We start from the raw sequence: 16,988 nt of genomic DNA, 5'->3' as shown, positions 1-16,988 counted from the left end.
TGGCTGCTCCTCGACCCAAGAAATGGTGAACCAGCGACATCAGTCAACAGCCTCGCAAGCCACTTTGGATAATCCTGCACCGGCAATAGTCGACATTGAGATTTCTGGAAATGCCAGAGTCAGAGGCACTGCGTGGAAGGAAGGGCAGTCTACCAGGCATGCAGAGATATGCTATGTATTGGGAATTTGGGCCGATGTGGCGGTACGGTTACTTTGTGTCACGGCAAGTAATATGGATAAAGGCGACCATGCCCCCTTTTTTACAAGACCTTTTGTCCATTTCAGCTACGTATCAAGCGGTGGCTAATGATCCCTCGAAGCGCTTAGAGCTTAAGATCCTTGGGAGCCCAACCGATCCTCGGGTCCGAGGCCGGGCGGTTGTCCTCAAAGATGACGTAGGCCGACTTCATCGCCACGGCGCCAAACAGGGAAAGCTTGCCGCCTTCGTAGTCAAACGCCTCCTGGAGGCCGCCGAAGCACTCATTCTTGGCCACGTCGTTGACGGCCCAGTTGAGGTACTTGCCCGGGACGGTGATGACGGCGACGTGGTCGGCATCCCCGACGCCGAACGAAAAGTCGGGCAGCGGCTGGGCCTGCGCGCAGGGGAAGACCCAGCCGGCAGAGGCGTTGTCGTACCGGGAGCCGGGCACGTGGCTGTAGTAGTCGTCCACGATGGGCTTGTCGAGGTACATGAGCGTGGTGCCGGTGTCGACGACGCCGGTCATGTAAGCCGGCTTCAGGTCGGCGGCCGTGACGTTGCCGACCGCGTAGCCCGAGGCCGTCATGTTCCAGCGGGCGAAGTCGTGGCCGTTGGCCAGGTAGCGGAGCACGGGCGCCCAGCCGACCTCGCCGCGGCAGCGGCTCATGGGCACGATGCCAAAGTCGAAGAAGCTCTCCTCGTCCTGCCTCAGGTCGACGCCAAAGAGCGGCGCCGTGAGCGAGGACTTGACCGTGGTGAAGAAGTTGGGCGGCCCGCTGGCCTGGGGCAGAGCGGCGGGCGGGCCCTGGGCGTCGGCGGGCAGCGTCGCGGTGTAGTTGGCGAGGCTGAGGCCCAGGATGCCGTCGTAGGGCGACTGCACGAGCGAGTCGGAGGCGGTGGTGGCGGGGAGCACGGCCATGGACTGGGCCACGACGTCGCCGACGCGCACGACGTCGTTGTACACGGCGTTGCCGGACGCGCCGTCGCCCGAGGCGTAGCTGTTGTTCCAGGCCAGGTTGGGGATGAGGGACGCGCTGGAGCTGCCCGAGGGGCTGTAGACGGCGTGGCCGGCGGCCTTGGCGGCCGAGTTGGCAAACACCCAGAGCTCGGACGAGCCCGTGTCGAGCTGCACGGTCAGGGTCTGGGGCGGGGTGCCGATCGTGATCTTGCTCACCCACTCCGTGTTGTTCCGCGTGGGGAACGCCGACACGCTTCCGTTCTGTATCCGTTGTGCTTGCGCCTGCGGCGGCACTTGGTTCTGCAGCTCGTCCAGCAGTTGCCTCTTGTCCACCGCGGAGGCGTCGATGCCGGCGCGCTTGACCGTGACCGCCAGCTCTGGTGGGATGGGAAGCCCATACTTGAGGCGGGTGTTGTAGACGGACAGCGGCCCGCTCTTGGAGGGTGTTTCGCGCTTGGCCACCGGACCGCCGGAAACGGCGGCAGCGCCAAGGGTGGTCAGCAGGGTAAAAGTCTGCGTGAAGGAAGGCATGGTTTTTTTTTTTTTTTTTTTAGGTCTTTTTTTTTAGAGTGATGCCCTTCAGCACTCGAGGGAGCGGCACAACAGCTTGTGTGGGTAATGGAATGAATGACGTGGGTGGGAATCCCTGAAGGCGAGAAGGAACAGTACGAGAAAAAAAAAAACTCAAATGCCAAGCTCAGCTTTTTATTTTCTTGAACAGTGGATCTAAGGACGTCGGAAAACTAAGCTTCGGTCAATTAATTTGGCAGATGTCAATCATGTCGGAGTCAACTGACACAGTACCGGCCATCCCGGATTGCGATCTTCCTGCAAAGCGACGGTAAGCGAGGGGCACGACTGTTGGATAAAGGGGTGCGTACTACCTCGAGTAAGGCATAGTCCCTGGACAGGAGCCGTGCGAAGCCCCCTATTGTGGATTTTGGATTATCTAGGGCGCAGCTTCATGCCATCCCGAGTGCAATCTCACGAGTCGTGACTCGTAACAACCTCAGGTACATAGGTACCCGAGTGCCGGCCGATTGGATGCCATTTATAATCTTATTGTTATGGTTGAAAGAAAGTCCGCACGGCATGTTCGCGAAGCACACGACCCGACCCATGATGATGCAGGAGATTCGGGGGTTCCAAAAAGTGAAGCCAAAGAGTTTTATTCTTTTTTACGTGTCATATAAAACTATAGTACATTTTCTTTGGCAGCAGTTATGGGTGCCACACTAGATCGGTCGCATCCTAGTCCGCGTAATTCCTGTCCTGTCGTTGAAATGATTTACTGGCTGTAGTCATCGGAGACGGAGTAGTCACCAGAATCGTCATTGTAGTCGCTGTTGGTGCTGGTCGGAGCAGGAGAGTTGTCAGTTGCCGTGGCAGGAGAAGAGTCCGTGGCCGAGGGCTCGGGAGAATAGTCCGTGGGGGTGGGCTCTGGGGTGGGAGTAACAGTGGAAGCCGGGGCGACGTCGGTGGGGATCGGGGTCGGGGTCTCGTTCGAAGGCGGCGGGCTGTTGTTCGACGGGGTCGGGGTGGGAGTGTTGTTGTCGGGGCACGAGCCACCGCAGATGCTGAGGTTGGCAAACTGCGACAGGTTGCAGTTGGCCTGCATGCCAGTGTTGCTCTTGCAGGCAAAGTTGCCGGCGTTGCTGGGGTAGTCGCAGTTGACGCACATGGCGTTGGGGCCGGCACCGGGTCCGGAGGCCATGTTGGCGCAGGGGTTGACGTTGCCTGTTTGCGTTGTTGGTCAGCTTGGTTGATCCTTGTGCTCTTGTCATCTCGGAAAGAAGAAATACGTACCACAGACTGGGGTGTTACCGCCAGAGTTGGTGGTTGTGCAAGCCGGGTTGTTGCGGTTGGATGGGTAGTCACAGTTGACTGCACCATCTTGGCCGGAAGGGAACCTAACACCGCCCTGGCCAGGAGGGAGCTTAACACCACCATTGCTGCCAGGGAGCTGAACGCCACCCTTACCGCCAGGGCCGCTAGGGCCTCCGGGACCACCAGGACCACCAGGGCCACCAGGACCGCCGGGACCGCCGGGACCTCCGGAGCCTTTGGGGCCACCCGGGCCTCCAGGGCCACCCGGACCTCCCGGACCAGACGGCCCACCAGGACCCTGAGGACCGCCGGCACCACCACCTCCGGGACCACTGGGACCGCCTGGGCTGACGGAGCCACCACCGCCGCCAGAGGAGCCACCGTAACCATAGTCACCACCGGGCACCGGGCTAGCGGCAATGAGAGCGGGGGCAAGCCCGAGGATGACGAGGAGGCAGACGTTGCGAAGCATGATTGCTGTTGTTGTAGTTGAATTGGAATCGAAAGTTCAAAGTGGCTAGTAAAAAGCGACGGGTTGAATAGAAATGAATGTAGTTGCTGATGAGCGACTGGAGTTGGTCGTTTTTTGTTGTGGTTGGTCGGCTTACCCTGTCAAACGAATGGCTGAGGATGGTGATGGGAAAATGTGAATTGGATCTGGGGATGGTGAAATGAGGTTTATATAGATGAGGCTGCATCATAGAATTAATCTAGAAGCCTGCTAGAGCGACTGCTAGTTCTGCTCCGTGTTTCCCATGTTTCCTAGGACGATGGATTGGAGAAACAGACCCGGTGCATGAAAACAAACAGCCACGAATCCTCATTCCTCGAAGATGGAAACCGGGCTGTTTCGAACGTGCGAGAAGACAAGGACAGGAAACATGGACTAAGGAAATTTCCCCCGTCAATCTCCCAAGAAATCAATTGGGTGACAGGTGTCCCCGTACCGCGAGCCAATGGCCCGTGTCAACATGTCAATCGAGTTGTCCCATGGTTTGCATTCGCTGTTGAGCCCGTGTAATCACCGAAAAGTCCTCGTCAGTGGCTAAAACCAGTAGCAAACACTTCCCGCTCCAAAGTCAACTAGCGTATACTCTGAAAAATCGACGGCGCCTTGGTCCATGCTTCTCGCTGGGGGGTAATTCTCATTTCCCCCTGGGGTTAGCAACGCCATGGAATCCCGCCGTTTTCCTCTTGTTGCTTCGATGGATTGTTTGGCCTCTTAGCCCCTTAGTGTGAACCTATTTTGAGCTTGGCATCAGTACTACGCCCGCGGAAACGTAGGCTCGACCTGCCGACGCTTGAAATATACAGCGCTAGGTTGGATTTTAGCGCTGGCTATCAAAATACGAGCCTAAAAGTGTTACGCATCCCGCAAGGTGAGATTACGCTTTGACGGAAGAACCCTGAGCCTCAATTCCTTTCATACGGTAAGGAGGTTACTGATTCATCGCAGCCAGCTGCAGGCTTTTGCACCTCGACTGTTTGGTTTAGGAGCGCTACCAATAGTGGCGATACGTCCAACGCTGGAAGCTTATTTTTAGTATTGTTTCCCTATATTCCTCTCATCACACATTCTCAGTAAGGGTTGCCCACATCCCGTCGGGAAATTCCAGCTCTTGAGCGAATTTGCCTCTTCACCGGACAAGAAACCTTTCCTTGCCCGTGCAGCTCCCACATCACCTTGTGTCCTGTATTGGCTGTGAGACCAAGGGTCTAGGCTCGATAGTTGACCAGCCTTGCGAGATCCCGAGTTCTATGCTTGAGAGTTTAGACGAAGTATTTGTCAGTGCCATTGTAAACAATCACTTTGTCCAAGACCAACCAGACAAGCAACACGAATGGGCATCACCAAATCACTAATGCACCGTCTGGACTGAATATTGACCGCCTGGAGTATTGATGACGAATCCCGAGTGGCTCGATGGATCCTCAAAGCCACTATTATCATATGTTATATCCTCCTGAGCCTTAGAGCAGCAGCGGCTGCCCTGGAAACCCAGCATTTCTTGCCCGTGTCCAAGCAGACAACGCATACGGCAATAGCTCCAACCCCAAGAGCCCACGGGATTGCCGACCTGGCAAACCTGCCCAGAACCACTCCCACAAACGCCTTCTGCTTCCTCCTGACCCGCTCCACGTGCTCCTTTCGCTCGTTCACCACGGGGAACGGCACGTCAGGGACATCCTTCCCGAGAAACCTGCACAGCGGCTCCCAGCCATCCTCCAAGTCGAACACGAGCAGCCTCTCGGGCTCCACCGCGGCCCTCACCTCGGCATTATGCCTCAGGTACCTCGCCTTGGCATGCGCCCTCACCTCGCTCACGTTCCTCGCCTCGAAGAACCCCAACAGCAGCTTGCGAATCGTCAAGTGCCCCGTCAACCCCATCATTCTACCCAGCACGTCCGCGACAAACCAGCTCCGCCAGCCCCAGGTGGTCTGGAAGATCGCCACGTCTGTGCTCTCCAGCCACCGGTCGACGTCGCGCTCGACGAGGATGACCCTGGCGTCCGGGTAGGCGGCGATCAGCTGCGGCGCGAAAAAGGACCCCATGTCGGTGACGGCCTCGCAGTCGCCAAAGAGCGCGTCCCAGTCGGCGCGCGAAAAGGGCTGGCCCGTGTAGGTGGGCAGCGTGGAAAAGTGCGCGTCGGCGGCGGCGGAGAAGAGGGCAAACTTTTGCCGGTCCGCGATGGCCGAGATGCCGTGGTGGACGTTTTTGTAGCCCAGGATCGTCAAGGCCTTGGTGATGGACGCCGAGCCTGGTTTTGGGGGGATGAGTTGGTGGTTAGGACGGCGGGATGTGGGCGGTGCGGTTCCGCGGATGTTTATGCTGTACGTACCTGTTCTGAGCATGCCCATGGAGAGGATCTGCACAGGCTTGATCGAGTGTTCCTCGTTGCTAGTCGGTATTATTTCAGCCATAATGAAGAAATGCAGCGATCATTCGATCAAGCGATAGTTGGTATGAACTAATCAGAGAAGATGATGCCTGTGGCATTCGTTCAATGGGGATGTATTGCATCTTTATCTAGATATGTCCCGTTCTAGTGGCTCAATCAGTGACCCCACCAAGAAACAGAGCATATGTCCTGAGAACCTGGGATCCCTGTCCTCGGTTGCACTTCCTAGGCTACTTTGGCTAAGGTTCAAGCCTACAGCATGCTACTGTCGCCTCCGGAATCAGCAGTCTGCTACCACGTGCCCGTTTCGCAGGCCGTGACCGGAAAACAAAACATTTATAGCTGTGAGGTACCACTATTATGGGTATGCCTTTTTGACTCGACCCATTTGGATAATCTCGCCAATACAAGAAACGGTTCTTGAATGCTACCACTTTCGATCCGAGAACAACAATAAAGATCTTTTTTTTTTTTTTTTTTTTTCCACACACGAGTCTCTTTCCCTCGTTGCGTTCCAGTTTTGGCTCAAAAGCTTGGCAGAAACATAAAAACGCCATCCTCATTATTATTTTCCACTCAATCTCTCGCCTATCTCCAACCATGAACGAACAACTTCGGCAAATTATCGGTTCAACCTGGCACGGCAGTCATACCCCGTCGAGACCTGTGGAGCAGCGCTCCCGACACACCGGGGAGGACCCTCAGGCTGTACCATTGTTGCTCCACACGATCTGCCATGGGCATTGGGCCCTAGCAGCTGCACGTGCCCGCCCCGAACGGCGGCCGAGGGATGCATGCCAGCGCCGACGCCCGCCTGAGCGGCGGCTACGGACCCCGGAACTTGCAACTTCACAGGGCCGGAAGCTATATCAGTCAAAGCCCACACACCAACACGTGCTGGAAGGCGTTCCCACTGCCAGGCGATCCGCCCGAGTAGCCCGCGCACCGCTCTCTAAGAGACGCTCCTGGATCGTCTGCGCCGCTGCATAGCTTAATCGCGGGCAGTCTAGGGGGCTCGGCTAATTGGAAGACAGGTCTATAATTGCAAACATGCCTATCTTCCTCCCGACAACGAACCGACTTAATGCTCGATCCATCTAGTCCTGATTAGGGCCACAACACATTATTCGTTCGTCCTGGCCACGTCTTACATCTTGATGCAATCGAAGAAACATTTATTTTTCTATCGAGAATATGATACCCAAAAACCAGTTTTGGGCAATGCCGCAAGACCAGAATGCCTTGAGAGCGGCAGGTCTCTTGCATAACCTGTATGGAGACAAACTGAACACGGAAGCCACCGGAAACCCGCTTTCAAACACATGCAACAAAGCCATTAGTGGTGCCGGAAAGACACTGTTGCCGGTTTTTATCAGTAACAAACGCTTTGACCAAACGTCCCGTAGGGAAATCTGTGAGTCGATCACATCCACCCTTTTGTCCATCCGCGTGCGGGGTGTCAGCCCGGAAATTGGTGGCCTAAAATAATGTCAATTAGATCGCCGACGTTTTCTATTTTTCCTTTTTGTAACCAAAGCTCAAGACTCACGCAAAAAGAGTTCATCCCCAACTTAGAGCAAGTCTCGGTGGGATCCGGTACACCTTCCTTGCTGCAACATATTTCTCCCAAAACAGGATCGACTCGGTGTACTCGCTGTGCGATGACGTTCGTGGCAGCCAGGCCAGTAAGAACATAAAGAATGGTAGAAGTACGCATTATAGCAATAAATTCAGTGACAAACAGGCAAAAGGTTGGGGCGAAAACAGTTCAACTGCTGAAATAAGGAACAAAGCAAACTTAAGATTGATGACGAGTGGAACTTGGGAGACAATTAGAACACAAAACTGATCTTTCCCTCAAGAGATGGCGATATTTTATAATTTTTTGATGGGCATACTTGGACATCCAAGACCAAGCGGTTTACACGTGTATAATTCCAAAACAGGGGCTTGATTGAACGACTCTCAAACGCTATCGCAGCGTCGCGTATATGGTATTATTGCCCTTTTGGGATGCTCAAAATTCGCCTTACTCTCACTTTTGCACGGGTAAGCTTTAGGTCCCTGGTCGACTTTGTCAACTAGCATCTTCCCAGACTTGTCAGTCTAGAATTTCGGAAATATTCACCCATCTTCCGTCAGACCAGTTCCTCGGTGCCTCGTCCGAACGCAAAACGCCCTAAGCGATTAACACTGGGCCGACCCCTGATCTGCGGCGACGTAGCGGGCCGGCAAAAAGTCCCTCTGGGTTGCGTAACAAGGTAGCTGTCGTGCGACGCCTGCCGTACTTTGGAAGCAAACAAGGGCATTTTTACCGGAAAGCAGGTATCCATGAGCATCGGCGTTTGATTCTCGATGCGGGCGACTAGGAATATCAACAAATCAGTGCGACCAGCGCACCTGACCATGTGCAGCGGTCCAGAAGACTTTTCTGCGCCACTGCGTGAGCGCCGCAGGAGTGTCGGGGAACGAAGGGCTTTTGTCGTAACAGGTTTAGAATGCTTGAGAGGCCCTGTGGTAGCCGCACACCCTTGGATCTACCTCACTGACAGCTACAGGACATGCTTCCGCCGGCCGCCTATCAATAAATAAACAGTTGCTGAGTGCTTAACATTCGATATAAACCGAAATCAAGCGAGCTGATTCTTCCTTCTACCAATGGTGCTCTCAGATGCTCAAAGGGACCTCGCTTGAGTGTTGCGTATTCAAGTCCCGAAATTTTTGAAAGAGAATAACATGCCTCATATCATGACATTTCTCTTCTCCCTGCATTAGGCCTTGTCAAGTTCTATCTTTGGGCAGCCCCTAAAGCTTCATGATTCAGAAACCACAGCTTCGATTCTGACGTTGGAATAATCCGGGTGGTATCATGCCTGGAAACGGGTTCTGGTGAGCTCGCTCCATGAGCGGATAATCAAATTTATTCCGTAAGTTGACCTCCTCCTGGCCAACGTAAGAATACGATTTGACAAGCTCTGGCCCCTGGTCGGTTCTAGACGCCAAAGCGCATAAGCGTATGGAATCTTTAAACGGTCACCTCGGTTTCACGTCACCTTAGGCGACGTCGATAATGAGGGTGGCATAAATACAAATTCCAACATCCAGCCATACATGTACTTTGGTCCCGTGTATCAAAAAAAAAAAACTGTGGAAAGCAAAAGAAAAACATACAACACCGAGGATTCCCCAGTGGTCACCCACCTGAGTACTAGTTCGGCCCTCACTGGTTTGACTAGGGGAGAGCGGACGGGATCCCGTATATTCCAGTGGGTATGGTCGTATGTGAAGGAATGCTACTGCTGTGTAAATAATGAATAAAATATTTGTCTGGATGACAATTCAGCGCCTGCATTTTCGCAATCGGCAAAAGGCGATAGGTTTGGTGTCAGCGGCCCACTTTTTTTCGTCCGATATATGATATCGTTGAAAAGGCAATTTTCTGGCGTCCAAGCCGCTAGTGGCTTCGTAAGCAGCTGTGAGAGTCAAGAAACCGGCCTAGAGGGGGACTTCATGTTGCACTAAAAAGCACGGTCAAAACAAGAGCTCCCGTCAATGACTAATGCCGGTGACTTCGGTAAATATAGCCTGCAACACTTCAGACTCGGGACCAAGTGTAAAAGAAAGGGTGCTGAGTCCGTAGTCAACGCGACCGATCATAACACGTCCTGTTGCAGACTATATTTACCGAGGTCACCGGCATTAGTCATTGACGGGAGCTCTCGTTTTTGACTGTGGTATTTTGTGCAAAACGTCCTTCGGGGAGGACAGCTGTGCTAGCTGCAGCCCGGAAGCCAAGGGAGGTAAGCTAGAATTTGCAAAACATGCCTTCAGGGAGTCAAGCCAAGCGTATGTTACCTAAGTTCCTAACACGATCTTATCTGCAGATGCGGTCTATCCGAAGACAACTGCCAGAACAGTAATAAAATATTAGTGAGTTGTAGGTAGCCTGACAAAAAAGGGGCCGCTGTGAACATTTTGTTGCTTGGAGTAGGTTTCCACCGGCGATGTTTCACTGCTACAGACTTTACGATGCGAATGAGTAAGGTATCATACCTACATTGCCCTCTTAAATAGGAATGTATTATCAGTCATGTCATATTTGAGGTCATGTGAAATTCAGTTTGTTACTTTTAGGTTAGGTAAACGCCTTTGATTGCTGCAACTCTGTAACACAAGTGTCGCATTCTCTGTCGAATTGATAGCCGCCCAACACGCTTTGTTGAGATGATTTGCCTCGAATTCTTGTCCTCTCCCGATCCGGTCCGGGATTGAAATCCTTCGTCGCCAGTTACCACCGCTCCTAAGGCGCGCCGCACAGCTGGGCTTCACGGCGGTGTGACCTGCCGTCCCGCCGATACTATTGTCTTCGCAGGTGGCCAGAAATTGGAAAGGAGACATGCGCCAGGGAAAAATGAATCGGAGTACCTGTTGCTTTGCCAGAAGTATCTCGTTTGCGTCCAGTTTAGCAATTTCCTCGACTGTGCAGAGTATGAGCTAGAGCTCACGAAACATATCAATGTGCTTTGTGGCTTGACTTTCCTTTCAAACCGATGTGACCCGTCATGCCGTGCGATACATTTCAAGATTCAGAGCGCGCTCTTACCATCACAGAAAGGAACTCGGCAAGGACTTTCATGCCTAGCCCAACTACGCCAACTATGCTTGAGTAACAGTACTCATCCCTTCGCCGGTATCGCGCCGGTATCGCATAATTATATATATATATATATATATATATATATATCCAGCATATTGGCGGTAGTACTGGCGGTAGTAGAGACTATTTCTAGAAAAGTAATAAGCTGGAGCCTATAGCCATGGTGCGTTAATCTCAAGTCAGCGGGATCCGGCCCTTGTCCTGCGATGTAATCAACGCCCGTCGCTGTATTCTTTTTCGCTGGGGCCAGAGTCGCCTCTGCCAACGTCAAGCAAGATTTTTCTGAGGAATACTGGGGTAATTCTTGGACGGTTACAGGGATTGCAAAATTTCAGCTGCTATTCGGCTTTATTTTTGTAAAACGCTAAAAAAGAGTTCATTCGACCAAGATTTCTAGCTGGATTATACAGTCCGGACCAGCCAAGCTTATTTTCTTGTCTTTTAATTTTTTTAATCTCCTTTTGTCAAGTCTGCTGTGGCTGGCCTGAAGGTCGGCTCAGGTATTCAGCAAACAAGATAACAGTGCATGGAAGCATACGGGCTTCGTAACAATAAAGTATCCTTAACTTGTCTTAAGCTATGCTCCTATAAGTTTGACTTTGGCCATAGTATACAAGCAAAAGTACAAAATCTTTGGTGTTCCTCAAAGTTTATATGATTGAAATCCAGACATCAGGGCAATTTACATGTCAGGGATCCCGGGTCCGGCCTTTCCGACGTCGCACAAGAATACTCGGACGTTTATATATTATCCTTTTTGCCCTTGCCTTGACTCCTTATGCGAGATGCATTCCGGGCCGCTCTGCCAAAGACGCCAATATAAATGAGGCTTTGCAAAGGCCTCTTGTGATCTTTTCTTCCCGGCGCATCGTCTTGGCTTTCCTCACTCGCTTGTTTACCTTGTACCAACGATAAAGAGAGAAACACGTCTCGATCACTCTGCTTCGTCAGCCAGGCAATCAACTCTACTTCTTCCTTTTTTTTCTGTTTCTGTTTTTTCTTTTCACGAAAATAAAGTTCTCCGCTGTTCTTTACCTTTTTACTCTGGCCAGCGTCAGCGCCGCCGCCGCCATCGACCCCAGCAGCGGCCAAGGCGCTGATGGCACCTTGGCCAAAAGGTCGAGTGGGCGAAAATCGGAATGTGAGCGTACGCTCGATGCTTGGTACGACTTGACGGACACCGATAGCGACTCGGATTGCTGGTCGAGCTCGGATGATGAGGCAGACAAGTCCGGTCAAGGAAGGGGCCAGAAAAGAGTCAAGGATGAAGGCGATGCCGGAAAAAACAAGAAGAAACAAAAGACGTCGCGGTAAAAGAGACTGAAGTATTGTGTCATGACAGGTGTGACAGATACAAATGCTAGTTTGGGCGGGGGACCGGGGCTTGGCAACAAACCCGGTCTGTGAATTGATTCGCATCTGTTCGTCTTTTGCTCGGGAACAACATGCAGTGACAAGGAGGATTCAAGCAGTGTGTGAATTGAAGCTTTCAGAACTTGGTACTAGGTCGGTGCTGAAGCGACAAGCAGTTCGTGGTACATGGTCATGATGTGGCACTAGGGGTCGCTTACGAGCGGTGCCATTTACCCCACACACCGTTGGAGACAGTGACTGATGAGTTTATGTCCTGCGATGGAGCTGGATCATCAACGGGATTTTTTCCCACACCAGATACGTGCCTTGCTGGTTCCACCAGTCCATCTCCGGGTTGGCCAGCTCCATGTCAAAGTGGAAGATGAACTTGGCCATGGTGAGTCGCATTTCCGCGTAGGCCATCCTGAGAAAAAAAAAACACGACAAGATCGTTAGTGGACTTGACATATGCGGCAGATAAAACCCCTAAAGAGACTTACGATCGCCCGATGCAGACCCTCTGCCCCGCCGAAAACGGCTGCGAAGCCGCGCGGTCGTCGTTTGCAAACTCGGAGCCCGGCTCGAGATGCAACCACCTCTCGGGGTGAAACTCCCTGGCCCGCTTAAAGTTGAGCTCGGAGTGGCCGGCCGACAGCTGGTTGACGGCGACGCCCATGCCGCCCTTGACCCAGCGCCCGTCGATCTCCTGGCCGTCGCCCGGCACGATGCGCGGCAGCGACCCGGGGGTCGGCGGGTACAGCCGCATGCCCTCGTCGAGGCAGGCATTGAGGTACCTGCACTTGGCCGTGGCGACCATGGTGATGTCCTGGTTGCGCGCAAAGGTGGAGCGGATCTCGCGCCGCAGCCGCTCCAGCTTGTCCGGGTTGCGGAGCAGGAGGTAGGTCAGGCCGCTCATGCCGCCGGCCGAGGTGCCGCTGCCCGCCACGATGAAGTTGCTGCTCAGCATGACGAGCTCGACCTTGGACAGCTTGGTCACGGCCTCGTTGTCGTTGTCCAGGATGAAGGACATAAAGTCCCGGCCGGGGTTCGTGGCCGCCATGCGCCGCTCCAGCTTGGCCTCGGTCAGGCGGATGTGGTTCTTGCGGGCCTCGGTCACGTAGCGGGGGGTGATGTACTCGAGCAGCGGGAAGAAGCCGTACCAGACCGCCAGCTGGTACCAGCTGATGGCCTTGGCGCGGTGGAGGATCACTTGGATCCAGGGCTGGTCTGCGTTGTCGAGGAAGCCGGCTGGTTCGCCGAATGCGAGGTCTGTTTCGAGGTTTGGACATTAGTCTGTCTGTCTATCTGTCTGTCTTTCTGTCTGTCTATACGGGCAAAAAAAAGACAAGGCGCGTGGATAATTACCAGACACAATATCAAAAGCCAGCAAGTTATACCACGTCGTCATATCCACAGGCCCCCGTGCGGACCTCTCAGTCAACACCTTGACAAAATTGTCCGAGTGGCTCTGCAAATAGTGCTCCTGCTCGCGGAGGGCCCGCTCGGAAAAGGCCGGGTTGATGGCCTTTCTCAACCTCAGGTGGTTGTCCTGCGTCTCCGTCATGAGACTCCTGCGGCCGCCGATGCTGGTGGGCGCGATGCCGCGACCATCAAGCGCCTTCATGAACTCGGGCGTGCGCTGCGCGTAGATCTTGCGCCAGGCCGTCGATGACGTGTACGAGAGCTCGTCGGGCGCAATGCGCACCACGGGCCCGTACGTGTCGTGCATCTCGCGGATGCGCCAGCTGATGCGGCCCTTTAGGTTTGTGTAGTGCCATGGGATGCGGGAGATGGCCCAGAGTTTGGGGCCTGGGTAGGAGGAGAGCGGGTGCAGGTAGACATTGTAGAAGGGTTTGAGGATGAAAAAGTAAACGAGGAGCTGTGATGGCGCATCTTACAGTCAGTATGTTAGGGCGATGAGGGGGATCATTGCCTGCTGAGGGCAGCAAGATACGTACAGCGATGCTGATACCGCGGAGTCCATTCTCCCAGTTAAGTGGCGGTAGGTTTATCAGAAGAGAATCCAGACTAGCTGGATCCAACTTGAAGGTTGCACTCATGGTGAAGATGCGAGACAGACAATCAGCTGAAGAAATGGTGTTAATGTCGAGCCAAGGGTCTTTGCATCCAGGCAAAAGTAAATCTTCACTTCTTCAGTTAGGGGGACCAGGACGGTGCCGGAAGATGGCTTGAGTACTCCCTGAACAGTGCCGTCGTCGTTTGTCCTATTAGCTTCGGCTCTAATCAATAAAAAGTCCACAAGTTATCAACGGCTGTCAGTTGGCCGGACTCGATGCTCCCAAATCAAGCCTTCTAGGCGGGCCCGAGCAGACCAGACCCGCAATGTAACGACAACCAAGCCGTCTCCAGTTTAGGAGTCCATACCTAATAGCCGAGTGCAACGCTGGACCACAAGCATTACAGAATCCGATGACGGGCTACCCCGGAGTTGCATAATCAATCAACGACACTGATTCAATGTCAATTATTGAAATCCAGCCAACCAGGTCTTTAATATTGAGCACGTTGAACGACGCCCAAAATGGTCTCAACCCACTTTCCGACGAAGTTTGCGTACTCCCAAGAGTCAAGACAATTGGAGGACATGGAATACACCCGATGGTATCGGAATACATGGTCGGCATATTACGCGGCTTTGAAATGTGCTGCAGCCTGACAATGAGAATTTTGTAGTATCTCGAGCAGTATCGGCGGTTGATGGGAATTACGTGCAAATGTCAAACTTCTCATTCCAACTCAACAGCATAGCGCTGCTCATCACACTGACAGCACTATTGCTGATCTACAAGCTTCTCAACTCTTTCGTTATCCGCCCTCTGCACAACCACCTAGCCGCTCGCCGACTCAACTGCGGGAGCCTGCCAACAGAGCCCTCGAAATGGCCTTTCGGCATCGACACGGTCCTGCGCGGCCTGCAAGCCGACAGGGACCAGCAGATGCCCGACTACGTGGCCTCGCGCTTCGCCGCCATGGGCCGCTACACCTGGCGCATCAGCGTGCTGGGGACGTCCAACATCATCACGGCCGAGCCGCGCAACGTCCAGGCCCTGCTCGCGACGCAGTTTGACGACTTTTCCATGGGCGACGCCCGCACCACAAATCTCAGGATCCTGCTGGGGCGGAGCATCTTTGCAGTCGACGGGGCGGCCTGGCACGGCGCCAGGGAGACCATGCGCCCGCTGTTTGCGCGGGACAACGTCTCCAACGTCGAGCTGCTGGAGGGAAACTTTCAAAAGCTGCTGCGGTGCATCAAGCAAGAGCTGCACAAAGACGCCGAGGGTCGTCTCTGGACCGCCCCCACCAGTCTGGCCGCTCTGCTGCCCAGCTTCACGCTCGACTCCGCCTCCGAAGCCTTCCTGGGAAGCAGCGCCGGCGCGCTGGACGCCAGGCTCGACGGCAGCGCGCAGCCGCATCTCCTCTGGGCGCTGGAGCGGATGGCGCCGCTCCTGCGGGTGCGCTTCGCCCTGCGCGGTCTGTACTTTCTCTACGGCACCCGCGAGCTGCGGCGGTGCGCGGACGCCATGCACGCGTTTGTCGACGCGGCGATGACAAGGGCCGACGACGCGCTCAAGCAAGATCACGATGGGCAGCACCTCGGAGGCAAAAGATTCGAATTCCTGCAGAAATTACGCGCGCGCTGCGCCGACCGTGCCGAGGTTAGGGAGCAGGTGCTGGGCCTGCTGGCGGCGGGCACGGACACGACGGCGGCGCTGGTGGGGTGGGTATTTTACTCGCTGATCCGGCACCCGCGGGTGTTTGCGCGGCTGCGAGAGGCGGTGCTGGAGGACTTTGGCGCGACGGGGCGGCAGGTGACGTTTGAGCGGCTCAAGAGCTGCAGGTACCTGCAGCAGGTGCTGAGCGAGACGCTGCGGCGGCACTCGGTGGTGCCGCTCAACAGCCGGCGGGCGCGGCGCGACACGACGCTGCCGACGGGCGGGGGTGCCGACGGCACGCAGCGCGTGTTTGTGCCCGCGGGCACCGAGGTCAACTTTAGCACGCACGTGCTGCACCGGCGCGGGGACCTGTGGGGGCGCGACGCGGACGACTTCCGGCCCGAGAGGTGGGCGGAGCGCAGGCCCGGCGTGTTCCACTACGTGCCGTTCAACGGCGGGCCGAGGATCTGCATCGGGCAGCAGTTTGCGCTGACCGAGGCTGGGTTTGTAGTGGTCAGGATGCTGCAGGAGTTTGATGCCGTCGAGGGTCTGCACGTCGACCCGGAGAGGGACTGGCACAACTTTGGAATTACTTGCTCGCCTGGCAGCCCCGAGGATAGGCACGCGGGGGTGACTTGCCGACTTAGGCTAGCCAGCTAGACTAGATTTATGGCGATGCTCGTGGGTCTGTCGAGATGTCAATTGCCGTTTTTTTGTGTCTTGTCAAACCTTTGTCGGTTTTTCTTGTCCAGGAGATTCAGGTGCGCTATCTTGCAGAAGCATTGTCGGGCGAGTCAGCTTCTGTATACGTCATCTGCAACCGCAGTATCTGTTGTGGGCTTTTATTGTTTTTGTACAGCTTGTATTATGTCCTGCTGTTCATCACAAAGCGCCTCGTCTATGTTGCGTTTCATCCAGCCTGTCATCCACTCTGGTCGGGCACCCACGTGTCGGCACGTTTTGCCAAGGACGCCCAATACTCTGGTTTGGCATTTATTGATTCCAAGAACACGCTCCTGTCAACCCGATACCAAGTTCCCATTTGGCGAACCAACCGCTTGTGAGCATGACTTATGGTATTGGCGACCCGGTCCCTGCAGCCATCAAAAATAATGGCAGTCTGGAATGTGGAGGGTTAACATCCGCCACAAACGGTTCGACATTTACCGTGCAGGGTTGTCAACGTCACGCATGCAATCCCACGTGCCAAGGGAAATAGCCCAGACTGGTCGAAGCCAAGGCGGCTTGACGGGAGCTTGGTATGTGGAGTTCAGGGGTGTTGGTCGACTCTCCAGGGGTATCCATGCCCCTGGGTGTGGTCCACATTTGGATCGTGGATACGACGACCACGACGATGGGGTTTGCCCAGTGTCACGACCAACAGAGACGGATTTAGTCTATGAAAACAATTGTTCTGGT

The 16,988-nt window shown here is 54.5% G+C and overlaps 8 protein-coding genes and 1 non-coding gene across 9 annotated transcripts; 4 read left to right on the top strand and 5 right to left on the bottom strand.

The window, feature by feature from the left end:
• Positions 1-323: 323 nt before the first annotated feature.
• MGG_13598 (endothiapepsin) lies at positions 324-1,688 on the bottom strand (the record flags this gene model as incomplete). The annotated part of the gene is made up of 1 exon (XM_003717392.1): positions 324-1,688. One exon carries the CDS (start codon positions 1,686-1,688, stop codon positions 324-326), a length of 1,365 nt encoding a protein of 454 aa, XP_003717440.1.
• Positions 1,689-2,445: 757 nt separating this feature from the next.
• MGG_10066 (uncharacterized protein) lies at positions 2,446-3,456 on the bottom strand (the record flags this gene model as incomplete). The annotated part of the gene is made up of 2 exons (XM_003717391.1): positions 2,446-2,894; positions 2,964-3,456. The coding sequence occupies 2 exons, from the start codon at positions 3,454-3,456 to the stop codon at positions 2,446-2,448; spliced, it is 942 nt and encodes a 313-aa protein (XP_003717439.1).
• Positions 3,457-4,938: 1,482 nt separating this feature from the next.
• On the bottom strand, positions 4,939-5,907 carry MGG_10067 (uncharacterized protein; the record flags this gene model as incomplete). The annotated part of the gene is made up of 2 exons (XM_003717390.1): positions 4,939-5,744; positions 5,826-5,907. The coding sequence occupies 2 exons, from the start codon at positions 5,905-5,907 to the stop codon at positions 4,939-4,941; spliced, it is 888 nt and encodes a 295-aa protein (XP_003717438.1).
• A 578-nt stretch (positions 5,908-6,485) lies between these two features.
• On the top strand, positions 6,486-6,875 carry MGG_17234 (uncharacterized protein; the record flags this gene model as incomplete). Its single annotated transcript, XM_003717389.1, has 1 exon — positions 6,486-6,875. The coding sequence occupies one exon, from the start codon at positions 6,486-6,488 to the stop codon at positions 6,873-6,875; it is 390 nt and encodes a 129-aa protein (XP_003717437.1).
• A 2,174-nt stretch (positions 6,876-9,049) lies between these two features.
• On the bottom strand, positions 9,050-9,165 carry MGG_20347. Its single transcript, XR_001729802.1, has one exon. It is a non-coding gene; the product is annotated as a 5S ribosomal RNA (ribosomal RNA).
• Positions 9,166-9,706: 541 nt separating this feature from the next.
• Positions 9,707-10,527, top strand: MGG_17233 (uncharacterized protein; the record flags this gene model as incomplete). The annotated part of the gene is made up of 3 exons (XM_003717388.1): positions 9,707-9,731; positions 10,174-10,372; positions 10,497-10,527. 3 exons carry the CDS (start codon positions 9,707-9,709, stop codon positions 10,525-10,527), a joined length of 255 nt encoding a protein of 84 aa, XP_003717436.1.
• A 175-nt stretch (positions 10,528-10,702) lies between these two features.
• MGG_17232 (uncharacterized protein) lies at positions 10,703-11,856 on the top strand (the record flags this gene model as incomplete). Its single annotated transcript, XM_003717387.1, has 2 exons — positions 10,703-10,705; positions 11,560-11,856. The coding sequence occupies 2 exons, from the start codon at positions 10,703-10,705 to the stop codon at positions 11,854-11,856; spliced, it is 300 nt and encodes a 99-aa protein (XP_003717435.1).
• A 306-nt stretch (positions 11,857-12,162) lies between these two features.
• MGG_10070 (averantin oxidoreductase) lies at positions 12,163-13,955 on the bottom strand (the record flags this gene model as incomplete). Its single annotated transcript, XM_003717386.1, has 4 exons — positions 12,163-12,319; positions 12,396-13,164; positions 13,261-13,774; positions 13,854-13,955. 4 exons carry the CDS (start codon positions 13,953-13,955, stop codon positions 12,163-12,165), a joined length of 1,542 nt encoding a protein of 513 aa, XP_003717434.1.
• Positions 13,956-14,630: 675 nt separating this feature from the next.
• MGG_10071 (cytochrome P450 52E2) lies at positions 14,631-16,229 on the top strand (the record flags this gene model as incomplete). The annotated part of the gene is made up of 1 exon (XM_003717385.1): positions 14,631-16,229. One exon carries the CDS (start codon positions 14,631-14,633, stop codon positions 16,227-16,229), a length of 1,599 nt encoding a protein of 532 aa, XP_003717433.1.
• Positions 16,230-16,988: the final 759 nt, after the last annotated feature.

Source organism: Pyricularia oryzae, chromosome 4, assembly GCF_000002495.2.
Source record: "Pyricularia oryzae 70-15 chromosome 4, whole genome shotgun sequence".
Taxonomy (NCBI): Eukaryota; Fungi; Ascomycota; class Sordariomycetes; order Magnaporthales; family Pyriculariaceae; genus Pyricularia; species Pyricularia oryzae.
This window is presented reverse-complemented; position numbering and strand designations above follow the sequence as displayed.